The 20,234-nt window shown below is 40.9% G+C and overlaps 1 protein-coding gene across 2 annotated transcripts in view; it reads left to right on the forward strand.

The window, feature by feature from the left end:
- The window catches only part of UNC5D (unc-5 netrin receptor D), a 167,607-nt gene that overhangs the window by 105,117 nt on the left and 42,256 nt on the right, over window positions 1-20,234 (forward strand). Inside the window, exons 5-8 of one of the 2 annotated variants that reach the window (XM_032998334.2) lie at window positions 6,860-7,040; window positions 7,887-8,054; window positions 9,395-9,559; window positions 16,416-16,448. In XM_032998334.2, the coding sequence (XP_032854225.2) occupies window positions 6,860-7,040; window positions 7,887-8,054; window positions 9,395-9,559; window positions 16,416-16,448 (547 nt within the window). The remainder of the gene's footprint in view (window positions 1-6,859; window positions 7,041-7,886; window positions 8,055-9,394; window positions 9,560-16,415; window positions 16,449-20,234) is intronic. The other variant, XM_032998335.2, reaches the window with a different exon arrangement.

The raw sequence follows: 20,234 nt of genomic DNA on the forward strand, positions 1-20,234 counted from the left end.
AGAGATGGGAGTTTCATGCCAGATCTGAAAGGAATTTAAAGGAATATACCTTGCTCTCTTCCCCTAAACATTATAGGTCACCAAAAAAAACATTTTTAATAAGGCTTTTAAAGATTGAGGAATAAGGTAGATAGAACTTTTTCAGCCAGAGGCCTGAGCTGATTAGGATGGGGGGCAATATTCATAAAAGCTAACATCAGCCTAGCGATACAATCTCCCTCGGCTTGCTCTGGAGTCGGTGTCAGAAGCCTGATCTACCAGCTGTTATACACTATGTGGAAGAGAATATTGCAAACATTTTCTATTAAAAGAAACTTTTTTGGTAGGAAAGAAATCAGCTTCAAACATGTTTTCTTCTCCAGTTAAAAACAGTTTTCAGCCAAAAATTAGATATTCTGAGTTTCAGAAGTCCTCAGCCTTTTTCTTCCTTTTTTAAATGCAAAGTCAGGTTCTAGAGGGGAAAATACAGTATTGTCTAGTTCTTTTGTATATATAACAGTGTTATTTTTGTTCTTAGGGAGCTAAGAGCTCAGGTAGAGATGCCTTCTGTATTATTTATATTGAATTAATTACCTTTATGGGAAACAGCAAAATGGTATGGGAATCAACTTCAAGATGATGTTCACTGTTCCGCAGTTGTCGTTACAGTGGTGTAAGAAGAATTAAGATCCAGCAGTGTCTCTGAGAGACCTATTTTAATGACTTTTTGTCAGTTTGGATAACTTGGTTCTGTCAGGTCAAAATTTCATGTGCAAACTTTAATTCTCTCTATTGAAAGTTGTGGGGGAGGATTGCTTAATTAAAAAACAGATGACAGATATGTCAAGAAGGTATTACGGGCAAAGGACATATGAAAATACACTTATATTCCAGATTATTTCTTGTTCCATTCTCTTTAAAAGGTCCATGCATCAAGACATCTGGTTCTTTTTTCTCTTTCTGCCCCTCGATGCATTTTTTTTTTTTTTTTTGTCCTCCGTATCAAAGGAATCTTTACACTTACCTCTAATATGCATAGCTATTTTTAACAGCTTCACACTAAAGTCGTTTTTTAGATAATATTATATACCAGATACAGGGTTCTGACCCGTGCAAAGTTACAACTTATCTTAGTAATGACAAGACAATGGGCACCTTCAGCTACAGTAGGCAGCTGTATAGAGGAGGAGAAATTTGAGAGTAAAGAAATCGGAACAAAAAAATGCTTGAGAAATATCTGAGCCACTGACAAAATGTGGGGTTACAAAGCACTTTATCTCAGGTCGTTGGTTTTAAATTAATGTCTAGTCAGGTGTGGCCAAATATCTGAGAAATATTTACCATCATTGTCACTTGTAGACTTGCTGTTTGGTCATACTCCTTGGTGTGCTGCTTTTGGTTTTCTCTGGTTCACAAGAAGACAGTCTCTGCCTCGCTACAAGGGAAGCCTGGGGCATCAGAGAAGAGAGTTGCATTTAGTGTAGTTACCTGCATCTCATGAGCAGCAATATACCTATTTTATTCATTGCATTCTCCACCATACTTTCTAAACACCGGTCTGCTGTACATTTAAAATATTAAGTGAATCTAGGACTGACAAAACAGTTTTATTCAAAAGATACAAATATTGGCTTGTTCTTTGAGAACATCATGAACAGTGTTATTGGCTTAAAGGAAGGTTAAGGATGTGTTTACTACTCTCTCTGTCTGAGAGAGAATATTTAAAATCTGTAAATTGACTATGCTATAAGAAACATTTGTGCTGCTGTAAGTCAGATGTTGACCTTTCCCATCTTAAAATCCTGAAGCGTTTATCTTGCATCAAGAAAGCAATTGATTCTCTCTTCAAGAGAAGCCAACATTCTAACTATATTATCTTTGATATATATGTACTCTGGTTATTGACCATGAGAAAGTCAGATGTTCTATTTAAAGGGCAGAATAGTATAATCTAAAAGCAGGAGTACCAAGGTCTCTTGTCTCCTGACCTACAAAATTATCACGTGTGCCCACAAGAACTCTGAGTTTTATCATTTCTGTTGGGTATTAAGTCTCCTTATAGTCCCAAACAAGATACACTAGAAAGAATAGAAAATTCAGTTGTGGGCAGCCAGCTTTCGGGATGTTGAAATTAGATCGAGCAGTTGATGAAGAACTCTTAGTGCATCAAATCATTTAAGGCCTACAACTGATACCCGACCTACTCTAATCATCATGGTTTAGATAATAAGAGTGGTATTAAAACCAAACAAAAAGTAATTTCTGTTACTGAAAATAAGAATATTCTTCAGTCTTACAGGAGGTTTAGCAGCTGTGTAGCCTCCCTCTCAAATCTGGTGAAGGAGGAGCACTGATTAGCCAGAAGAGTGTTCTTTCCTCATCTGGAGTTAGTCAGCTTTTCTCCTTGAATTACAGAGGTGATGCCTGAGTAAAGGCGTGGCGTGGTGCTTGGGTGAGTGGAATGAGATGCTCCCAGCGTAGTGCCATCAGGCTCAAAAGCAGCTGAGATTTTGGGGCAGAACTTTCCGTTCCCATAGAAGCCACCACTATAACCCATAAACTGGGCAGAGTTTTAAGGGAACTGTAGCGACCTTTGCCAGAGCTCCCCTGCAGTCTCTGCCTCGGGCCTGCCTCCATCAGTATTCTCAGGGATATTTGCAATGTGTTAGAATTTGTTGCATGGCAGCTGGAAGGTGTGTGTCCACAGTAGCTGTATGGATGCACGTACAAATAAGGCTGACATGCATACTTTAATTATTTTACACACGCAAAGCACGGTGAGAGCGCATCGCCTGCAGCTGCCCAAGCAGCAGCTGGGCCCCTGCCGCGTGGGGCCGGCAGGCTGCTGTAATGCTGGGTACAGCAGGCAGAAACAGGGATGAGTTGGGATAAGCTTTAGTTTTAAAGAACAAGAGTTCGCTAACTCCTGCCGTAATCTACCTAGGATATGGTGTATTTAACTGATTTTACTTGGATAATGCTGTAAGCTGGGCTTTGATAATTGCTTCCTGTAATTGGAACAAATTTATGATTGTGCTAATTCATCTGCTGCCACCCAATACGTAGTAGCCGAATTAATCCGTATCTGCCCCTGCATTTCTTTTGTAGATCATTACGTGATTAGCTTTTGTTAGAAATTGATGGGGGCATTTTAATTCTGAGCAGATTTAATTTCAGGGGAAAAAAATCAGATATCTTTATATAAACTTGTGGCGTATTATAGCAGCTTTTAAGTCTAGTTCAAAATAGAAGCCTTTAAGATGTTGCAGACAGAGTAATTCTTAAAAAGGAATGTATTTCATTGTGTTACAAGCATCTCTGTGACCTCCACTGATGATAAAGCGAGGGAAGTTAAATGCTAATAAGTTCCAAGTCTGCTCTTCAGGCAGTGCAGGTTGGCAATTCAGAATCCTCGCTTCAGGATGGAGACACTGTAGGCTTGTTGCCTTTATTTTGCTTGCTTGTTTTGTGTCTGCTGAATTTTTCCAAAGATTGCATCACTGCAAGTAACAACAACCTTTTGTCACCGCGATGTCTGTAAATTTATCAGTTTATCCTATAAATTCATCCCATAGTTCTGCATCTGTGAAAGCATTTGTCTGCTGAGACAAAGGCAGTGAGTGAGTTTGAATAAGTCTGGTTTTTCTTCAAGGGAGGGGGAGGCTGGAATTAAAGCTGAGTATTCACAGTGCCACCAAGGCTCCAGATTATAAGCAAAAGGCAATGCATGCCCTCACTTACAAATCATCTTCTGATCGCACATCTCTCAATGCTTTCATGTTTATGTTCTGTCTGTTTGATGTTCTCCCTTCACTGTGATCATCAGTCTTTTAAATGCTTTGCTTTAATGTAAATGTTTTTCATTCACCAAGCCTTGCAGTCCTAGACTCGGTGAACAATGGATCAGTGTGCACTCCCTCCTGGAAAAGTCAGCTACAGGAAAAATGGCCCGAAGTGCTAATGTAACGGTAATGAGGGCCTTGAACCCTCCCCTGCCCCCCTCACAGCCCTGCAAAAGCTCCTGACTTGATGAGAGTCAAAATGCAAAGTTTAGAAATATACTTGTGAAATAATGAACTCTAGTGATACTAGACACGTTTGTCATTTCTTTGAACGTTACTGTTTGTCATTACACTGCACATAAAGTGAGTTTAATTCTGACTGCGACCATTGAATTTCTGTCACTTGATTTATGCTAGTGCTGCTGTTGCATATTTTAAATTGCATTCCTAGTTTCTTTGCTGAAACCCCCTCTGATAATTAGTATTAAAGTTAACTGTGGAAGGGGAAAGTGAATAGTAAATGGATTGCTTGATTGTTCCTTGTCTTACTCAGACCAAGGGAAAATGCAGTATATTCAAAGAGTTACTATGAAGGGTGTTTATTTCCTGGGATGCCTCTAGCAGTGGAAATCAGGGTGCCTAAGCTGCTGGCTGTGTTAAGTTCCTGACAAAGCGTGATTGCGTCTGAACCTAGAAAGAAAGCAAATTCAGGGAGTGAGCCTTGGGCGCAAAGTCTCCTCGGAGTTTACCTAAATCAGCGTACCTGTGCCCGGCGCTGGCCCCTCTGATGCCACGGGGCGAACCTGAGAAACTCCCTGTCTTGGAACTTCACTCGAAATGTTTATCTGGATGTGCACTGTAGCATGCAAAGTCGTGTGGTCCCAAAACTCTGAGCTTTAGTGAAGGAGATTGCTTAAAAAAAAAAATTCAAAAAAAAAGCAAAGATTTGAGAGGAAGAACATAACAGCGCTGTGACAGAGCTGTGTAAGAATGCAGGAGGAGACAGGTATGCCTTGGATGCTTCGTGTAAGCCTTGATGGTGACATTCTGTCATTGTTACCGTTTTTGGCTAACTTCAGTTTGAGGAAAAGAGTATACAGAGCTGAAATCTTTTAGCTACTTTTGGTATGCAACGTATAATGTGCCTCATACTCAGGTAATGCCTCTTCTGACAGACGTGTACAATATTTGCGTTATTTAATTCCACGGTCGCTGTGCAGGGTGCCAGTGCCCCCGAGGTGGGTTCGCAGGTGACGGCTGGGCTGCGGGGGCACGAGAAGCTGTGGATGTGCCGGTCACACACCTTCTGTCCCCAGCTGACCAACAGGACGGATGCTACTTGAAGGGGAACCCGCTGTCTGGCTTGAAATCTCACTGGCTTTGATGGTCAGCTTTTGCAGATTTGTTTATAAACTGGAAAATCTACAAATTGCAGACCATCTGCGCAGAACAGTGTGCTAATGAATGCCTGTAGCTAGCAAACCCATAAGCTCATTACCACAAAGTTCCAAGTCCTCCACGAGTTCCTAAATGAGGTTGTTCATCTGAACTGAGATGAGAAGGGTATTTGACTTCAGGGTACAGCCATACCTCCTTCAGCTCTAGAAAAGCTATTAAAATAATGCACGTTTATTCAGTCTTTTAATAGAATCTGTTGATTCTGCTTCTATTTTTAGTTTTTCACTCCTATAACAGCACCTTACCATGCCTTAACTATTTTTTTTTTTTTTTTTTAATGTTTCAAGTAGAGAAATGCCTTGCAGATAACTCTGGGTCTACTCAGAGGTATGTTGGTTGGTGAACTAGAGAAGATGTATTGAAATATATTATGCATGGCATTTCATGGTATTTATGTACCTTGACAACAAATAATAATGGTCCCTGGTTTAAGAATGTGTATGTAAACTGGGAATCTGTTACGACGACTTAGTTCTTCACCCTGTCTGATGTCAAGTGATTTTGCCCTTCTGGCCGTCTCTGTCAGAAAAAGTGGAATTTATAATACTTACTATGTGTCCTCTATTACAAAGCTTGACTGATCACTGTCCAGTTGCTTGAACACTTGAAGCACTGTGTATCAAGGGTAGTGTTTTAAAATATTTCTTATTCTCTCTCAGTTGAGACTTTCTTCCTTTTTTCTTTGAATCAGCCTTTCTAAGTTACTAGCCCGAACTGCCTCCCAGGGGGAGGGGGACAAAAACCCCCAAAGGTGGCACTCATTAGCTGACTCACGTGGACTGTTAATCTCCATTGCTCATGTCTCTCCCTCTGCTCCTTGAGTCAAAGGAAGCATTTCCCTATCACATTAATGAGGTCGTTAGCCCAAGGCATCAGGTGCCTTCATTTGGCTTTGCAGGTTTACAGAGACTTCCCTCCCTGTTTTTTCATCCTTTTAGGGAAGCCAGAAGGGCTCTGATAAATAAGGCAATAATAGACGACTAAATGAATAGTTACAATAAAACCAAAATACACTGTATAGATTCAAGAACAAGTATAGAGGAAATGGGAAGATGCAGTTACTTAAGAAAATTATTTCAGGTTCAAGTTTTAATACTTACGGTGAAGAGAACCAGGAGTTAAAAACATTCAACTGGAATGATCCTGTATTTTTTTATCATCACTTCTTGATTCTTTGGATTAAATATTAAAGCCTCCTAACTACCTTATATCATAAGGAAAAGTGTGATTAATTGTTCTCCTCCTTTTTTTTTTTCTATCCTCTTCTTCCTCATCTTTACTTCCTTTTCTCCCAATAGAACAAAAATAGTGTTTCCCTTACAATGCACACCCTTGCAACTCAAAATGATCTCTGCCATTTTCTTTTTGTGCTTTTATTATTTGTTATTTTATTATGTCCTAGCATTTCATTCATTGTGCCTTTGTTAATAAGCTCTAGGATCTTCAGAATAGGAATAGTTTCTGAATTTGTGAATATCTACCTTTTTGGGAATCCCATTCTAGCTTAATTTTTATCTTAATGTTTATAATAAAGATCACAGTGACATTTATTAATGAAATTGAAATATAATTCTGCAGGTTTCCTGCTTTTATCCTCTCTCTTCCTACTTCACGTTCCTCTCTGCTCCATCCCTCTCCAGGTGGAATGGCTGAAGAATGAGGAGCCCATAGATTCCAACCTGGATGAGAACATTGACACCAGAGCTGACCACAACCTCATCATTCGACAGGCACGTCTCTCCGACTCGGGGAACTACACCTGCATGGCTGCCAACATTGTTGCCAAGAGGAGGAGCATGTCGGCCACAGTTGTGGTGTATGGTCAGTGAAAACGTGATAATGATGGAAAAACTTAGATACGTGTGCTTTCATTGCTGGGAGTACTTTCTATTTTTAGCTTACAGCTGGTTCTAAATGAAGTGGCTAACCCCCCTTCCTGTTATGATGGCTTTCAGTTCTGTTGCTCAAGGCTGAGATCACGCCTGCTTTTAGAGTGGTTAGAATTATGAGGGCTTTGTTTGCGATGGATTCCCAGAAGTTATGTCAATAATAACAGTCCTTGCTCCGGATGTTAAGAAGATCCAATTATAAGCTAACCCAGATAAATAAGCCTTGCTGGTACCCGGGAGCCCTGGAGCACACGCCCGGGAGGTAGATAAAGGGCTGCCTTGACTGGAGCTGTGGTACCGCGGTGGCCAAGCCCCAACTAGTGAATGTAGGTGTTACACAGCAAAGGACGAAAGAGCAGAACCATCGCTTTATTACCACCTTCTCTTGCTCTCCATGTTTATTACTGCATGTGACATTCTGTTTGTGGAGGCAGAGCAATCCGAAATCGCCCTTTTACAAATAAGTAAGTCTTGTTTATGATCCCAGCAAAGCATATTTTATGAGAATTGAGGTGCCTGCTTTTACCTCCCTCCCAGGCTCTCAGTCATTGCACTTCTTAGCATATTACTCTTCCAGAACAAACATTTGTGTTCTTTGACACCGTGGCCTTTATGTGTTTATGTACTGATAGGCAGCAGTGCATCTACTTCAGCTTGGGATTTACCTGTAGAACATAAAACCAAAATTCTGCCTTTGAACGAAATGATCTGATCAGATTTGTTGCTCGATGTCTCTTAGCACGCCTACCACAATCTCAAGCCCGTTTGTGTTTTGCAGTGAATGGAGGCTGGTCATCGTGGACTGAGTGGTCAAACTGCAACGCCCGCTGTGGTCGGGGCTGGCAGAAGCGATCACGGACCTGTACCAACCCTGCCCCGCTCAACGGAGGTGCCTTCTGCGAAGGAATGTCAGTGCAGAAAATCACCTGCACTTCTCTCTGCCCCGGTGAGATACGCAGAGTCTACTAAGGAATAACTCTGGATGGCGCATTTATGGGAGAGCTCTTTCAGTCTGAAATGCCAGGCAGACAGTTGTTCTTGGAAGAGCGCACTGAGGTCAGAAAGGAAATTGGAAAAACTGCATGTTTGTTTAGACTAGAGCTCGGGGCCTCGCGGGGCCTCTGAGCAGTAGCCCAAGCACCTGCGGCCTGATCTGCCAGGTTTGTCAGTGCTTTAACTTACACTGAAGTTAACAAAATACTCAATAACAAAACACCAACTGGTTCAATATGAAAAACGAGGTGAGTGGGTGGGGGTATAGGGAAAGGGGAGGTGATGTTAGGTTTCTGTGTTTCTCTTTCTGGCATCGATAAGCTGAGAACTTCACTTGAAAGTATTATTTAGCTTGCAAAAGTTTGCTTTCAAGCATGTTAACATTTTGAGCTTATGCCATACATGGAGCATGGTGTTCCATCCCTGGACACTGTACATTTCCTCATTTGTTCGCCTGAAACCTCACTTACCTGATTTTGGAATTGATGTTTCGTGTATGCAGCCAAAGCAAGTTAGTAGGATCTCTTGCATGTATGTTTTAAGAGACTCTGTTTGCCTGGGGTCACAGCAGGGCTTGTCTAGATTCTGGCAAATCTTGCTTCTAGCTTCTAGGGGTTTTTAGATAGAGCGTGTCCTGAACTGGGGTTTAAAGAACTTAATATTACTTAGATAGATACATATATATGGATATAGATATAGATATGTGTGTGTGTGTGTGTGTTCATGTGACTGTTCTTCAATCAGATTTATGCATAAAAAAGAAAGAGAACTGTGGAAGCCCTTCTTATTTGGGAGAGGGACAGAAACAGCTATAAATCAGTCAGCAAAGCAACATATTGATCCATTGTCTTGCTCAGGGCATTAGTCAGAAGTCTACAAGGCCAGCTATGCTCTTTTTGTAAATGTCAGCATCATTTCTCTGGTAGGAAAATGTGCGTTCTCCCTACATCAGCCTGTTTTAAGGTAGAGTTTGTATTGAAACATTAGAAGCTAATAGGTAGGTGGCAAAGGAAAACTTCCTCCTGCAGTTTTAATTGACTGTATTTGCAGAACGTTATATACTGGTGCTATTCTAAAAGCTTTCATATTGCACGCTTGAGGTGGTACATTCTAATGCTGGATTTTAACTTCACATCTGATAAAACTGTATTTATTTCTCTTGAGAATTATACTTTTTTTTTTACTTGCTGTGACGTGACGGGAGATACGAAACAAGTGTTCTTGGTAGGACCTCTTAACTCCACCAGTTTGATCTGCAGTGATGATGCTTGTTTTTCCTTCCTCCCCATTCAGTGGATGGAAACTGGGAGGTGTGGAGCGAGTGGTCTGTGTGCAGTCCGGAATGTGAGCATTTGAGGGTCCGGGAATGTATTGCGCCGCCGCCAAGAAACGGAGGGAAGTACTGCGAGGGCTTGAGTCAAGAGTCAGAGAACTGCACCGAAGGGCTTTGCGTTCAAGGTGAGTACAGAGTTGGCACTGAATTGGATTTAGGAGATGTGGCCTAGAATGTGCCCTGTAATCCAGGTAACGTAGCATATCTGCCACACACCCATGTCAGTAGAACATTTCTGGCTGAAATATTACTGTGAAAAAAATAGATTGTTTCCAGAGGGTGGCACATGTGAAGTTTGAAATCCACAGTGGTTTCTGAGTCACTGGATATATGTAGCACATACTTTACCTATTAATTATCAGATGATTCTAAAAATCCAAATAAAGGTTTTTGCAATGTGTAATTATGACCACCTGCTACAACGAGTATTTCACAGAAAATACTACTCAGCCTTCTACCTTTTCTTGCAAGTAAACTGGCAAAGCACCAACATGAATACTCTTGGTGTGAGAGCTGTTTAAAGTCAAGGGTTACTCCATTTGTTGCCTTTAACGCGGAAGTTAAATAAAGGCAAATCTACTTCATGGTAAGTTCTCTGCAGAAGGATTTGCCCTTCATAAATGTCTGGAAAGCATCTGGCATTCGGTAGTTGCTACTATCAACAAACAGCTAGGAGCCAAGAAAATCAGCCTTGCAGCTGGAGGGTTGCAGAACAGCCGGGGACGGCTGCGTAGGCTCAGAGACGACGTTCACAAGTTGATTCCTCCTCTGAGTGCGACACTCACCTCGTGGCTTTCTAGCGGTGAAATGGGAGCCGCGGGAGCAATCGGCAGTGCTGGGGCTAGAAGATGTAAACAGGAATAAGTCTACTTCTCCTTCCATTTTGTATTTAAATAGCCCTCCTTCTTTGTTTCTGTGGCGCTGCGTTACCTTGCCTCCTTCATCCTTTGCATATTTGTGTTCACGTTATGCCCAGCAGTCATTTCCTTCCACCACGATGCACACAGAAGGAGGAATGTGGCTCTAAAGCCTAAGCCTTGTGCTCCAAACCATCACGTACCCCCACGTGCACCTGCCTCCTACTGGGTGGCAGTTTCAGAGAGAAAGAAACAGCCACTGTGCCCAACCAGTTCTTCAACAAAGTGCATCTGGAGAGATGAGGAAAATAATCTTCTAAACAAAATGAACTCCCTTTTTTTGCCCTGAGATTTAAAAATTTTCTTAGTGGCAGATAGCATCCTGTATATTTATTCAGGCTTCAGAAATATGTATGCCTCAGCTGAGGCATTAAATAAGGTTTTGTTTCATTTTAGAGGGAGGGAATACTCGGCAGTCTTCCTATATATCTCTACTTAAAGTTTCCAGGGTGACAGAGCAGCTCTGTAGCTCCAAGGTGTCAGGTAGACAAGCTTTGGTGTTTAAAAGGACATTCATGAAATTTAGACTTCTTTCCTTCCCTGTTTTTTTAACAAAGAATAACTAGTGAGAATTTGTGAGCAATGCAATTCATTCAGCTTTTGAGGACCAATGTGGTGATCACATGATGTTTTCTGAGGTCTTTCTCCTTCCTATACATTAAATGAATGCCCTTCCCTGCAGATGGCTTGATAAATCCAGAATCCATTCATGTGTGCAGATTAGCATATCCATTGGAAGACTTGTCAGAAGGATGCATTGAAAGGGGCATGAAAAGATGCAGCTGAGGTCTGCACGCTTATTATTTGTGACAGTCATGAGTTCACTTACCATCTAGTTGGCTTCTCCTGTGGTTTTCGCCAGAGTTAATCGAAGGTGGCCCTGTTCAGGTCACTGCTTCGAAGAAAAGCCTTGACGACACTGTGAGGTGGTCAAGATTGCCTGTCCTGCCTTGAAAATAACATCTTTTCCTACTGCGTTGTTACTTGTCAGTCCTGTGTGTCATTTCCATGCTGCACTTGGGCTTCAGAGGCAGAGGAACAAATACGGATTACGCTTACTTTGGTAGTCTGAAAGGAGCACACGGCCTGGGGAGGAGCTGTGGTTACAAGCACTGACAGTCACGATACACATTTTCCATCATTCCATGGGGGAAATCATCACCAAAACTCCTCGAGTCCCTCTGGCACAGTTGGTTTCAGGTACAGAGGGGGCCTCTGAGCACTCTAGTATCAACAACAAGTGTTGCATCACACGGGCTTTTGCTGGTGGCTTCTCCAGCTGCTGCTTTCTCCTTCCTTAGCCGGAGGAATTCACCCAGACACTGTCTACAGGTGGGTTGTAGAACATCCCTGTCCCGCTCTGGACAGCGGTGAATTATCACTTAACATCAGCGCGAGTCCTCCTCGTGTCCCAGAAGTGCGGGAGGCTGGAGCTGTGCTTCCAGCCGTCTCTTGAGGACCACCTCTGATACTGCTGAGTCCGGGAGTGCATTTTCAGAAACAGGTTGAGGATAAAGCCCTCTGAAGCTTTTTTTGTGAACAAAGGTTTCATACACTGGTCAAATGCAACGTGTTACTGCACACAGAGGAAAAGAGACTGGGTGTTTGGGGTTCTGTTCATAGACACATTACCAGTGCAATGCTCATTTTCTAAATTTTTTTAATTTTTTTTTTTTTTTTTTTTAATGCGTTTGTGCTCCCTAGGACAAGACTGTTTTTCATAGTAAGAAATAGAAAAGGCTTCCTTGTAAAGTTCTCAACTCTGTAGGTGTTGGTGCGTTGACGGAGTGCTCTGTGCCTTCGCTGCGAACGTGCTTTGTTAGCGACGGCCGTCTCCCAGCGAGCAGCCCTTCCCCTGCGCCGGTTCCGTGCTGAGCTCTGAGGTGTTCAGGATCCGCATCTGGGTGGCACCTTTAGTGAGAAGCTGTGTCCGAGTTCCTTTAACAGAAAGAGGAAAGGGGGTAGGGTGTCTGCTGGCCCAAACAGTTCCCTCGATCTCGGCGCGGGTGCGAGACGGGGCAGGGGTTGGCTTTTTCCAGCAGATACAAATGTAGTTTTGCCTGGGGAAAATAAAGCAGATTTCCTTCTGAAAGGCCCTGCAAAGAAATATTACTAGGAGCTGGAATCAGAAAGTTTAAGACTGTACGGAGCCAGGTGCCAATTCACCTTCCTTCTCAGAAAAAAAAAAGTTTAAAAAAAGAAAAAAAAAAAAAAGATTCCATGACAGCCACATCACTGATTAGAGATACGCATTCAGTGCAGCCAGAGTGTTTTTTTTTCCTGTTACTAAATTTAATGCCTATAAAAGATGTATTTACAACCCTGGTGACAGAAGTTCTCTGTTTATCTATAGAATAGATTACAGTAAAGTTTAGTTTCCCTGACACTGCTTTACTTAAGCCCCTCTGTTAAGGTGCCCTATTAAGAACTCCAGTAGCAAGTATTGAAAGAAAGCCCTTACCACCAAAGTATTTGACAGATGTGCTATTGGAATAGTTACAACATGGCAACCAACTTAATTTTAATAAATACCTGAACTTTTTATTATTTTTATTCTTTTTGTTGTCTGTCATATGCTTTGTATAAAATCAAGCTCTTTGGATCAGGTACTGTCCCGCTGCTTTATAATTTTACAGCCATTAGTGCAAAGAATATTATTATTAAGGAACCACTGACCTACCTGACTAATGGCACTGCAGTAAAAAAGAAAAATGCCCCAACAACTTGAAATCAATTGAACTAGCATAGGATTTCATCATCGCTTTCTCAGAAGAATTTTATTTTTTCTCTGCTATGACACTTAGAACCACTTTATAGATGCAGTTTGAAGAAAACGTAACCACTTTGCACAACTGTGTGCAAACAGAAGTGAAGTAAACAGTGTATGTTTGAAAACAAATGTCTGGAATAGCAAAAGCTTTCTCTTTCAGAAGCAAATCACTTTTCTATATGTGGGACTTGAAATGCTCTTAATAGACTTACAATGTTTAAAATAAATATTTAAAGATCATTATGGGTAAAAAGATGCATATATAAATATGAGTAAATTTTGTACAGATTTAATCAACTTAGTGTCAGCTGTGAAACTCGAAGTCTGTAAAGTATAAGTTCGATGTTGAAAATGAACTATCAAAATCCTTTTACAAAGTGTAAGTGGCATAAGTAATAATACACAAATTTTGTGATTGAAATGAAAAGCCATTTAAAATCTACACTTACTAGGGATACCTATGTTGACATCAAAGCAATACTATTTGAAATTAACAAAATTAAATTCCCAGCTTATGCTGACGGTCAGGGGGGTGGGGGGGAAGTCTCCTGCTGCTGGATTTTCCATGCAGAAATCTCACTGGGTAAAGTATTTCTATTGCTTTTGTAAGGTGAGATGGGAGTTTGGGGAGCTGTGAACTAACAACAATACTGTACAATTAATTCAAAGACCAATGTAATGGAAGATTTCTCTCTGCTGCACACACCAGCAATTTTTCACCTCATGTTGGGAACTGATCTCCAGGTCTTACGTGAGGGGAAAAAAGTCTACTCCAGTGTACCGTGGGGTTGAGCACGTTTCGTAGCCTCGTGCTGCAAAAGCTGTCGCTGCTGGGTAGTGAGTGGGGCCGAGAGCAGCTCTGCCCTTACAGGGTCTTTGAGTTTTCGGTAAGTTTGTCTCCTCCTTTCCCTGCGACAGGCGGTGCCAGGGCGCGCACGTTGGCGCTGAGAGTTGCGCTTCCGTCTGCGTTCGCGGCGGCTGAAGTGCTGAGTGTCTCTTGTTCTTCTCGGAGCGTGATCCTGCTACTCCCTTATGGGTCGTGCTGTCTGGATATACTTGTGTCAGGTTATTTTTAGGACTGTAATTGCTTTCTCAGCTAATAGGAATTGATGCAATTACCCTATTTTAAAAAATCTTTTTCCCCTGTTCATCTTCCAATACGTGCCTTTTCTGCGCTGATTTTCGGCCCGTGGGGGATTGTGAAGGGAATGCAGTACTGTGCTACAGAAAAGTAATCTCTTGGAGGTTGTTTATCGGGCACAACTTGTTAACTTTGTTCCTTTTGTGAGGCAAAAATAGAAATGAAACGTTTCTTTGGTTAACAAATAGGAACTTAAATGAAAGTAACGGGGAGAACGTAAGATGCCAGGAAAGCGTAGACCTGATTCTGAACTGAACCGATCTGGAATAGTCCTGGTAACTTACTCGTTTCCTGCGTGTTTGTTCTTTCATTGTTTATTCCCTACCAGTGTTCTTGGTAGTGTACTTTCCCATGGTGGATTTCTCTCTGTCTTGGAGACGTGAAAGTTTTTCTTTGCTTAATAAAAGAGAGGGGTTTGTAGAGTCTTTTGGTTTATATATTTGAAGGTATTTTTAATAACATCAGAAACTATACGTTTCTTTTCCCAGTGCCCAAAAAAGAAACAAACAAGTAGGTGTAAGCAGATGAACTACAAACATGTTTTTACTAATGCATCATACATCATGAATAATTTTGTTTTCCATTTTTCAACCAGCCGTGATACTGAATATTGCCAAGAGGCTTCCGGATCTAGCAATCTCACCAGCTTATGGGGCAAACGCATTTCAATTCCATTGCAGTTTCCTGTAGATAGCACTATGTCAGCAGCATGAAAATGTGCATTTCCACTGCAGAGCTCAAGTTTGACACGATTCACTTGGTGTTAACGTACACCATTTCCTAGCAAAAATAAAAACAACCTCCAGAAGGAAGGAAACCACACACCTAGCTTTTTGGCAAAGGCAAAATCCGAGAACTTTTGGGGTTAAATATTATTAAACTGATCGCTTTCACAAATAGTAAAAAATAATAGAAGGCGCCTCACAGTCCGTTTGCTTCCGTTGTCACGTAGGCAGCAGCGAGCTGGCCAGGCCGAGCCTCGTGGGTTCCCAGGCAGGGGGCTCTCTCCCAGCGCCGGTCGCAGGGTTGCACTGACAGGGACTGCGCTGATAACCCCCCTCCACCGGTAGCCAGGACCAGAGCCTTCATCCCAAAAGAAAGTCAGGAGGTAAATCAGGGAACAGCTCAGTCAGTTACAATGCAAAGTGACTGCAGAATGGATATAGTCCTACCTGCTTAAGGATTTACATCCTGCATTTTATTCTGACTGTTAGATCGGTCGTAATCTGCTGAACTGGTGGCCTGTGGTGGATTTTATAGAAATAAAGTTACACGTTGCCTTCTGTTGGTTTCTGCAGCCTGCCTTTCAAGAAGAGGTACTGGAGTGGTCGCCCAAGTTAGGCAGAGCGCCCGGGAAGCCGAGGGCTGGCCGAGCTGGTGCTGGGGCTGGGTGGAGAGCCGGGCAGCCCCCCGAGGGGCCCGGCCGCCCCCGCGGGACGCGGCTCCGTCGGTGGGTGCTGGGGGGGGGGGCCCCCCGAGCCCACGGGTGCCTGTGGTGTCTGCACTGGCCCGAGCCCCCTGCGCCCGTCCGTTAGTGTAGAGCAGAGAACTCCAACGCGGAGGGCGGGGGGGCCTCGTTTCTGAGAGACGCCCTACTCTGTAAACCCCATTTTATAACGTGTTTGTGTATGCATGGTAGTACACTGATTCTGTGTGTTCTTTATATGCACATACAGATGTCATTATCGGTGTATATGTAGATACATAAATGTGAATATGTGGTACCTTTTTATATTTCATAAATTACTGTTTAAAATGTCCATCGCTAACCTTTCCGTATATCAAACAAGGAAATAATGAATTCTTAACTGACTTCCTTTGCCGAGTGGTCCGCTTCAAAGTATTGAACTTCCTTATTGCCGAGATGTATAATATTCTAAATAAAAGCATCCAATAAAGCTAACAAATACTTGAACTAACCAAGTGAGAAATTACTGCAAAGAAACATCCTGAAAGAGATTTAGATAAAAAAAAAAAAGATGAAGGGGAAAATATGGACAACATAAAATATTCATATTGTCAGCAAACAAGCAGAAAATGTTTCATTTATAGAGCTAGACAGAAGCGATATAGGAAATAGATATGCTCCATGTAAATTTATTAAGTGCAACTTTCTCTCTCTCTCTTTCTCTCTCTCTCTCTTTCTCTCTCAGATAAAAAACCTCTTCATGAAATAAAATCCCAAAGTAAGTTATTTTTTTTCTCTTGTAAATATGATTTTTCTCATCTTCTCTGCCATTCTGTTTTATTTGTTTAGGAGCTAAATAAAAGTGAAGGTTATACAAAAGGCTTCCACATCTACTGAAAGCATCTTCGTAGCAACTCTGTGATCACAGGTTCTAGACTAAAAATAGAAAAGTGACCGCTCTTTAGAAACGTGTGTCTGACTGGGAGCCCTTTCGACAGGCGTGCTTGTCTTCAGTTCTTGAGGACTTGTAATTAGAAAAAAAGAAATTAATATAGCAGTTTGGCTTTCTTGGTTCAAATTTGGTTCCACTACTGCTCTGCCTGATCTCGTTCAGCTCCCTTCGGCCCTCATTTATCAAGTGGTAAAGGGGGGGTGTGCTTTACCCCGTAGAGTATATAGAGATCATCTGTATACTGCTTCGGGGGGCTTCCCTCCTGCACTCTTTGCTTCTTACTCTTTGATTGATTTCCATGGAATCTTAGTTTAAAGCGGCACATTTGGAGGGAATCGACTAACTGAAAGATTTTGTTAAAAAAAAAAAGGACACAATTTGATCAAAACCACAATTTCCATGAGGTCTGTCTGTTTTAAAGCAAGCACGTTACTTTTTCTTTCATAAACTGTACACAAAATTTGGAGGATTTTTGACTACTTCATTTTAAACAAAAAATTGTCTTTGAATTTTGACAGATTTAAAAACACATTTTTGGCTTAATTCCTTTGAAGGACTTAAAACAAGAATCTACTTGTACTGAGAGGTAGCACCTGCAATTGTTGTATCTTCTTTGAAGACAGATTCTTCTATTATTCTTCTATTATAAAATATGAATATTTCTCCTTTACCTTTTTCAGTTTTTAAGTATTTCTAAGGATACACAAAATCAAATTTAGGTACCTCAAAAATGTGCTGTGGTTGTCTTGGCTGCTTACGTGTTTTTAATGTTGTCTTGTCTTTGTCTCACTGGAATCATCTCCTAACTGGTCACGTCCAATTGGTCTGTGTCATAACTTAGCTCAGGCAATTGATACGGTTTTGTTCGTTTATCTGTGCAGTTCCCATTTAATTAGAGAATCTCGTAAGTATATCAGTCAAACTGTTTTATTTTCTAATTTATTAAAAAAGTAACTTTAATGGAATTGATTTTAGCATATAAGATACCTAGGAGAATTAAAGTGTTTCTTTATAGCTGTGGGGTTGGAAATATAATACAGGTTGTTGCTATTCAGCAAAACAGGATCATAGTTTAAGACTGCATGGATCATCATTGGTGCAAAATCGAAGTCAATAATGACGATAATTGAGAAACAACCTGTTCTACTAAATAACCTCTTAGATGATTCTCTGACTTGTGATCCTTGCTCTCGAAGACTGGCAGTATGAGGACAGGGACTCAGGTTGCTGAGGGGTGCCAAAAATGAGAGTGATGGAAATCTGGGAGAGGACGGGAAGCTGGAAAAACCTTTCCAGTCCCCCAGCAAACCGGAATGGCGGAGGGGGAACGTGTGCCCCACACAGCTCCTGGAAAGCACTTACCGTAAATGAGATAATTTAATCAATTAAGTTTCCTAATGTACTAAACCGAATGTTTCATTTTCTGCTCCTGCACATCTTAAATTATCTTCAGGTGCTTTATGAAACTTAATCATAGTTAATAGAAACTTCATTACCATCAAATGTGCTTTCAATAAATGTTGTGTAACAGTGTCAGGAGGTGGAGTGAAATATAGGCTACAATTACCACAAACATGTATCCTGTAACTGGAATGTATAAAAATTGTAGTGTTTTATGAGAGCCCCTGCCTCCTCTGGGCTGCGAGGATGCACTTCATTAAATAGTAATTGGTTGACTAGAAATGTTTTCCTTTTTAGCTTGTTTGTTTTTCACTTTCCTCCCGTCTGGGAAAAAATAAAAGCAGAAAATTACTGTGTTCCCCAAATTTGCCATGCTTTTCTTTTTTCTTTAATTTAATTTAAATTTTCTTTACGTTATAGTATCTGATAAAAGGAATTGTCCACAAGGAAAGATAGAAAGGGGAAGGCATGAAAATCACTTTAAAAAAACAGTATTTGTTTCTAAACAAGTATTAACATCCTAAATAAAAATTAAAGTCCCCTTTCTGAAGCAGTTATGTTCCATAGGAACAATTCAAAGGAAGACCACATAGCTCTTGTTTTATTCTTTTTGGATAAAGCTATTTAAAAATCTGCTAAATTCTGAAAAGGATGTCCTTTTCCTCTGCACTTTATGTGTTAGCTACTTTGGGTTTGTGGGTGTTTTTTTCCCCTTGCAATGGGATGGTTATGGGAACACCTGAATAATTCTTCCAGGTCTTCTATGAAACAGAACAATGACCATTTTATTAAAGATAAGGAAATTCAGAAGGAATAACTGTAAGAGTTTTTCATCATATAATATATGGAAAAGTGGCAAATTCAAGTTCTAGGGATACTGAAGAGCATTCACTGAAAAGAAAATTCTTCTCTCCAGAAAAATTTTGCTTAAGTCCAACTGTTCTCATTTTTTAAAATTCTGTGTTCTTGCTCTCATCTTTACCCTGTGTCTAACAGTCTTGTGCAGTTTTAAAAGTGTAAAACTTAAATTATCTGACATCTGAATTAACTGAAGAGGCTAAACTATTTAAGTAGGTTTAGAGTAATAAATTAGTTACATGTGAGAACTTGAGGTGTGTTTTCTATTCTGGTTTTGATGGTAAAAGATCAGCTCCTGTATTTGCTACGTGTTGCCATTATGGTGGCAGTGGTTTTTTACTGATGGGTTCTTTCTGCATGTTTCAGACTTAATGGTTATTATCCCAAGAAGGTAGAAGAGGTAATTAAAACTTTCATCACTCTTCTGTTTTAAAGTAATGATCAAAATGGAAGACTTAAAGATGCTTTATGGTGAAATAACTACCAGCTCGCTCTGGCTCTCTGGAAAGGCAAAGAACCCACTTGCTGTCAGGTTTCTTCTACCGCCGGGGAGACTCAGCATTCCTTCTCTTGGCTTATTCATTGTACTAATTAACCACAAAAATTAAGTCAACAGTAGAGTTTCACAATTAATTCCCTGTAACAACAAAATAGCTTGGGAATAGGAAACTGGAAGAAACAGAAATGTAATTAGTTTCTGCATTTTTCCTTCTGCACCTGATACTAGAGAATAAAATGGAAGTAAACCCGTGTGTGCTTGAGGCGTTGGGTTGGGGTTCGGGTTGATCTGAGGGATTTCCCCAGTCTTCCTCTGTGACCCCATCTTTCTGCATTTACTTTTTCCATCTGGCATTAGTCTAAGACCAGCAGCTACCACCCAGCAGCTTACTTTCTGCAATTCCTAACTTTGAACTGAAAATGTTTAAAATTCTCTATACATTTTTCAAGGGGGCATCTCATGGAAAAAAAGGGGAAAAAAAAGCGTCAGAAAAAAATCTTTAGCAATTTGCTTAGTAGAACTGTGTGCAATTGTAATGTTTTAAGAAGCTGGATAAGAGTTACAAGTTTATTGAGTTGTGATTACTTGTGACATGACACAGAAGAGAAATTTCTTCTGAAAGTTGATATCTGCATGCAAATTTTGTGATTTTCATTTTTTAACTTTTTTTCCTTCTCAGCAAGTTCTAAACACGTTAGAAACCTTTTTCACCATAAGGTTACTTGAAAATTCAGAAGAATTTTTGCAGAAGGATTTTCTGGGCTATGTAGCAGTCCTAGTGAAACTAATTTCCAAACATCTATTCCGGGTTGACTGGGATGTTGGAATGTTGTGTTTGGGGTTGACTGGGAACG

This window comes from Tyto alba, unplaced genomic scaffold (assembly GCF_018691265.1).
Source record: "Tyto alba isolate M040663 unplaced genomic scaffold, T.alba_DEE_v4.0 Super-Scaffold_34, whole genome shotgun sequence".
Taxonomy (NCBI): Eukaryota; Metazoa; Chordata; class Aves; order Strigiformes; family Tytonidae; genus Tyto; species Tyto alba.